The following is a 7451-nucleotide window of genomic DNA, read 5'->3' as shown; positions in this document are numbered from 1 at the left end:
CAATTTTAAAAATTACTACAACAATATAGAAAATTAATAGGCCAATTTAGAAAATTAACAGCTCAATATAGAAAATTAACAGCCCAATATAGAAAATTACTAGCCTTATATAGAAAATTAATAGCTAAATATAGAAAATTAATAGCTAAATATAGAAAATTACTAGCTCAATATAAAATTTACTAGTTTAATCTTGCAAAATACTAGCCAAATAAGAAAACTACTAGTGGAAAATATAAAAATTCCTATATTAAGCCCTGTTAAACAATAAAATAACAATACTATTTTTCCTTCATATATTTGTTAGAGATTTTTTCATCATCAAAATTGATGAATAACTGAGTACACATTGCCGAATTGAGGCTGGTTCGCTGTGGAGCTTTTGCATATTTGGACCAGTCATCCAGGTCTGCATCGTAGAGCCAAATTTCATCTTCTGTAGCATTGTGATGTTCATGTCCTAAAGACAAGATCTGTCCTTCAAAATTGATGTAGTGTCCTACAGATCTTCCACTGAGAGTTGAGGAGAGCATGGTCCACTGATTCGTACGAAGATCAAAACATTCTATGGGAATTTGACCATGTAGAGGAATGCCGGGACGTGGGATTCCTCCTAAAACAAATATTCTTTGTTCATAGCCAACGATATCGTGAAGTCTTCTGGCATAGAACATACCCGGTTTAGTTTCGTATCTCTGAGTTGTGGGATCAAAACAGAGAAATGAATTGGTAGGTTGTCTCTCTTGACCGGACACTCCGCCTGATAAATAGATCTTGGAGCGAAATGTAGTTGCAGCTAGAGAATGAACTGGTGTAGGAAGAGGTAGTACTGTGTCCCAGAAATCAGTTAAAACATTGTAACATTCTACAGAGTCCAGAATAGCAAACTGTTCTGTAGAACCACCAAACACATACAAGCAACGATTAAAGGAAACCAGAGCAAAGTCTAAACGAGGTCGACTCATTGGACGTAGTTCTTGGCCAACTAGGTGGCGAGGATCAAATCGAAATAAGGAACTCATCAAGGAACCACCACCATAATCCACAACACGACAAATATATGCAAAATTATCGACAGATGCAATTCTGCAGTCCCGATTTCCATCCACATCAGAAAAGATACTGTAGAATAATCCTGCATGATGGTTGTATGCAGTAACCTGAAATGGCATGTAAGGGGTTCCATGGTGGACTAGAACCAAACAAAGAGCACTGCTTCTTACATTGGAAACTTCTTCTATGGACGGGTGTCCTTTCTTACAGTCATTATGATAGAAAAAACCTTTTGCAACGAGTTGTTGAGCTCCAGGACATCGTTTAATGATATCACTTTCCCTGACTGAGGCCAGTTCACCTTCTGACATGAGGGCGAACCGAATATGACTGAGAACATTGGGAGCATCTGTAGTGATGCGAGCAGGATTGAAACGAAACCATTTATCCAAACTGAGAAAAAGTCTGTATTCTGAGGTAGATCTTAGAGTATTCCTTTCCAAATGTTTTGCAAGGTTTTCTGCGTCCAATTTCAAAAAGGCCTGAGTTTGGGTGAATTCGAAGAATTTATCCTGAATCATCGAATCCCAGTGGGACATGACTTTATCCAGAGAATAGGTGTCTGCTATGTTGAGAAAATCTTCTGCATTTTCAAACGTCATGAGTGACGTAATGAAATTGCTGCAGACATCAATTGCACTGGATACTTGTAAATGACTAGCTGTATTAATGATTTCTGTGAGGTTATCTAAAGTAAGTGCCATTTCACCACTATAGATAAAATCAATCACATGATTTAGTCCGTCTGCTGTCACACCTTTGAGATCAACCACATTTTGTTTACTTTCGGCCATGACACCACCAAACATGACCCTAAAATAATCGCTGGTGGCGGCCAACAAGGCTTTGTGTACCTGAAATTGATAATTTTTCTAAAACTACAGTTTCCATAGTGATGAAGAAAAAAATGTAGAAAACTGTCTACAAATGAAAAGTATGCATAATCAAATTAACTGGAATTTCTGTACAGAAAATTAAACAATGTAGTATAAGCAATGGTTCTCTTCATATTTGACTGGACAGTAAGTTTGACCGACAGAAAGAAAAAAACATTGTAGTACTATGAATTGTGCCATTTTCAAATTTTATCTTACCTCAAAGACTCGTCCATCTGCAGAGACTTTAAAGTCACACAACTCTTTATTAGTACGTAACTTATTTAACTGTGTTATCACCGAATCACCATATCCTTCTGCTTGAAATTTCTGACCTTCACTTGTACTACTACTACTACCACCGCTCATAACGCCACTGTTTACGGGCCGGATATAACTGAAAAAATATAGAGGACATAATTAAATAAGACAAAATTGAGGACATAACTTATATTTGAAAATAACTTAACATCAGAACTTGAAATCAGGATATAACTGAAAAATATAGAGGACATAAATAAATAAGACAGAAATGAGGACATGATTTATATTTGAAAATAAATTATAATCAGAACTTGAAATCAGAGGATATAACTGAAAGTATAGAGGACATAAATAAATAAGACAGAAATGAGGACATAACTTATAACTGAAAATAACTTATAATCAGAACTTGAAATCAAAACTTGAAATCAGAGGATATAACTGTAAAAATATAGAGGACATAATTAAATAAGACAGAAATGAGGACATAACTTATATTCGAGAATAAATTATAATCAAAACTTGAAATCAGAGGATATAACTGAAAGTATAGAGGACATAATTAAAAAAGACAGAAATGAGAACATGACTTATATTTGAAAATAAATTATAATCAGAACTTGAAATCAGAGGATATAACTGAAATATATAGAGGACATTAAATAAGACAGAAATGAGGACATAACTTATATTTGAAAATAACTTATAATCAGAAATTGAAATCAGAGGACTTATCATCATAAACACAAATTGTCAGAATATATTATTCTTATCAAAATAGACAGCTCTGATATGTGAAATCAGTCAGAGAATTTAACATTTCATAATTAATAGACAGAAATCAGTCAGAGGATATAACTTTTTATAATTAATAGACAGAAATCAGTCAGAGGATATAACTTTTTATAATTAATGGACAGAAATCAGTCAGAGGATATAACTTTTTATAATTAATAGACAGAAATCAGTCAGAGGATATAACTTTTTATAATTAATAGACAGAAATCAAAGGGCATAACTTATCATCATAAACAGGTGAGAAATCGCAGAATATAATTTAACTTATCAAAATAAATAGACAGAATTCAGAGGACATAACATGTTATTTTAAGAAGTATGGAGAGAATCAGAGGATATAACTTATTATCATGAATATAAAGAAATCAGAGGATATTAACTTATCATTAAAAATAGATAGATTCAAAGGATATAACTTATTATCATCGATATAAAGAAATCAGAGGATATAACTTATCATTTAAAATAGACAGGATCAAAGGATATAACTTATCAATATAAGACATAAAGAAATCAGAGGATATAACTTATCATTTAAAGTAGACAGGATCAAAGGATATAACTTATCAATATAAAACATAAAGAAATCAGAGGATATTAACTTATCATTTAAAATAGACAGAATCAAAGGATATAACTTATCAATATAAAACATAAAGAAATCAGAGGATATTAACTTATCATTTAAAATAGACAGAATCAAAGGATATAACTTATCAATATAAAACATAAAGAAATCAGAGGATATAACTTATCATTTAAAATAGACACAATCCTTATCATAAATTAAAAGAAAATAAAGATATAACATCTTATCTTTAATAGACAGAAATCAGTAGGTATAAGTTATTATAACAAATAAACAGAATTCAAAGTGTATAACTTATTAAATATCATAAAAAGAGAAAGATCAGAAGATAAAACTATTTATCATACAATTACAAAGACAGAAATCAGAGGACAAAACTTATTATAATATATGTTATAAATATAACACCCAATCTGGGGTGTTTACCACAAATTTTCCCTATGGCCTTTATCAAATCGAAAAAAAATTTTTGGAACAGAATTCTTAAAAAAGAATTTTTTAAAGGATTTTTTTGCCACATATATCTGATCCCTTTTAAGTGACAATTAACAATTTTTCTCATACTCATTGTAAATTGTTCTAAGAATCTATTTTTCCACCATAGGACCGAATATTTGTGGTAAAAAGGAGTTTTGCATTTTCTTAAATGTAAATATAACTGTAAAATAATAAGGAAATTGGGTTAAAAATTCTGATATTATCATTGCCTTTGTCTGGATTGAACCCGAATCCCTTAGCAAGCATGTTTACCCTTTACGCTTTCACCCCCAGCAGCCGGTCTTCTGGCCTCATAATTACATAATATATACCAGAACGGTCGGTAATGCAGCAGTTTCCACCTGATGTCACATAACATTGATGTAATACTCTTGAAGTTATATTACTTGGAGTTCAGGGCATATACTACATTTCATTTCATTAACAATCAGTGTTCAAAGGGTTTAATTCTCTGAACACCATCTCTCAAGAGGAAATAAGGGCATAAAATGTTAAACAAGTACCGGTATTTGTATATAGAGCACTTGATCAAAATGGCCTGATATAAAATTCAATTGATAATTATTCTCTATTTTCTATTGATAATTGTACCATCAACTTCACCTACAAGGTGTAACCACAGGGAAACACACTCAGTCACTAAGGACAAAAAAATAGATTTATTTGCAATTTTTCACTATGGACTTTATGACTTATTCAGAACATTTCCTTAACATGATAACAACTATCTTGATTCAAAAATCTAAATTAAAAACAGGAGAAAACAATCAATATGAACAAGGCTGTTAAAGAAACATCTATAATATGTTAAAAGGAATTCTAATATAATAAAGAGTCACATATTTGTACTTTATCAAATCAATGAACATGGATATATATATATGGCTTTGTAGTCTTAAAATGTCTCTGTTATCCCAATATAACTCTGCATTTTAGACATAGCTCTTATCTGTGATATAGGCATAGCTCTGATGATATCTAGACAGCTCTGATCTGTGATGTAGACATAGCTCTGATCTGTGATATGGACATAGCTCTTAAAATGCACAGATTTGACATATATATATATATATATGGATGTGATATAGTCATAGCTCTGCTCTGTGATGTAGACATAGCTATGGTCTGTGATATAGACATAACTCTTATGTGTGATATAGGCAAAACTCTGATCTGTGATATAGACGCAGCTCTAACCTGTAATCTGTAATTTAGACATAGCTCTGATATGTGATATATAGAAATACATATAGACATAGCTCTGATCTATCATATTTACATGCCACACATTTTAACCAGTTTCCAGTAAAAGTTTAAAATACTCCAAGTACAAAGTACAATTTACAATCTTGCCTGTCTCGCTTCCTTTGGACTAGGAAGCTAACAGTTGACGATATGTTTATCATTTAATCAAGTTGAATGAGATTTTATAGCTCTGATCTGTCATACATACATTGCCATTTTACATGTAGACATATCTATGATATATAAAGACAAAGCTCTGATCTGTAATACAGACATAGCTATGTTACATATAAACAAAGTTCTGATCTGTAATATAGACATAGCTTTGTTATATACAGACGAAGCTCTGATCTGTAATATAGACATAGCTATGGTATATATAGACAAAGCTCTGATCTGTAATATAGACATATCTATGTTATATCTAGACAAAGCTCTGATCTGTAATATAGACATAGCTTTGTTATATATAAACAAAGCTCTGATCTGTAATATAGACATGGCTTTGTTATATATAGACAAAGCTCTGATCTGTAATATAGACATAGCTATGTTATATATTTAGACAAAGCTCTTATCTGTAATATAGACATATCTATGTTATATAAAGACAAAGTTCTGATCTGTAATATAGACATAGCTATGGTATATATATAGACAAAGCTCTGATCTGTAATGTAGACAAATCTATGTTATATAAAGACAAAGCTCTGATCTGTAATATAGACATATCTATGTTATATACAGACGAAGCTCTGATCTGTAATATAGACATGTTTATGTTATATATAGACAAAGCTCTGATCTGTAATATAGACATGTCTATGTTATATATAGACAAAGCTCTGATCTGTAATATAGACATATCTATGTTATATACAGACGAAGCTCTGATCTGTAATATAGACACGTAATATAGACATTTATATCATACTTATAGCAAATGATGGCAAATTTAGACATTCATGTGCTCAGGATTATTCAATTTTAAGAAAAAATTCAAGTAAAAGTTCAAAACTATTTCCAGAAAAATATTAATAATTCAAAAGTATTAAGAAATATTAAATATTAATATAAATAATATCAAAAAATTTTAAACAACTGCTTTTCATAAATTAATTATGAAATAGTTTAAAGAAAAATTGCAGAATGTTAAAAAATAAAATTTTCTGTCAATAAATCTTTCCTTTCAAGAATATTACAAAACAAAAAATTCATTAATAAATCTTTTTCATGAAAAATTCATTCAAAAATATTATTTAGAAAAAATTCATCAAAAAATAATTCAACTTTACAACTTTTCATTCATTAAATATAAAATCATTTCATTGAAAATTTTGCATAATACACTAAAATTTCATGCCTAATTTCATCGAAATAAAATAAAACTCTAGTTGATTTACGGTACCATTACCTGTTGTCATAGTACATATAACTAGTATTGTACTGTAGATAGTCATTATGATAGGATACAAGTCCAGAGTTCCACATGATACACAACTACTGTCTCATACACAAATACCAACTTGTACAATAATGAATGAATGTATGAAATATGTAACAGACTTTTTGATTCATCTATAGACCATAGTGAACAATACATGTAATTAATAATGATGATTATTTCATTTCTAGGCCACACAATATATTATTCTGCTTTTATTCTCATGAATACATATTGATGATGCAATTCAAATTGAATGGAAATGGTGTTGAAGTCCCTGCTTTTTTGCATCTGATTAGGCCAATGAAAATAGACAATGCCATGTAGTGTGCAATGAGTAAAATTTAGCTACAACAGGAATAATCCTACTCTATAGGACAATTCCTCAGTTTCACCAGTGAAAATGTTTATCATGATTTCCATGGTTATTAATGTTCCTGTTTCAGATTCGGAAGATAATGGATTTGCATTTCAAATATTCTATATCACTCTTTTAAACTAATTTCACAAACATTGCTCTATCACTAGAGGTTACGCCTACATGCCTGTGCCTGTGTTTTCGTAACATTGCTTAACCGCAATATTACAACCTTAAATTCCTACTCTTTGTTATTTCCAACAGTCAAGGGCTTTTTAGCATGTGCAGCCTGTAGCACACAGGGCCCTGGTTTATGTCCTATCTGAA

General features: G+C 30.8%; 1 protein-coding gene across 1 annotated transcript; it reads right to left on the bottom strand.

The window, feature by feature from the left end:
• Positions 1 to 281: 281 nt before the first annotated feature.
• Positions 282 to 1916, bottom strand: LOTGIDRAFT_136271 (hypothetical protein; the record flags this gene model as incomplete). Its single annotated transcript, XM_009046703.1, has 1 exon — positions 282 to 1916. A coding segment is annotated over one exon (1635 nt), but the record flags the coding sequence as incomplete, so codon positions are not given.
• Positions 1917 to 7451: the final 5535 nt, after the last annotated feature.

Source organism: Lottia gigantea, assembly GCF_000327385.1.
Source record: "Lottia gigantea unplaced genomic scaffold LOTGIsca_105, whole genome shotgun sequence".
Lineage (NCBI taxonomy): Eukaryota > Metazoa > Mollusca > Gastropoda > Lottiidae > Lottia > Lottia gigantea.
Note: the sequence above shows the minus strand (reverse complement) of the source record. Positions and strands in the feature narration are given on the sequence as shown.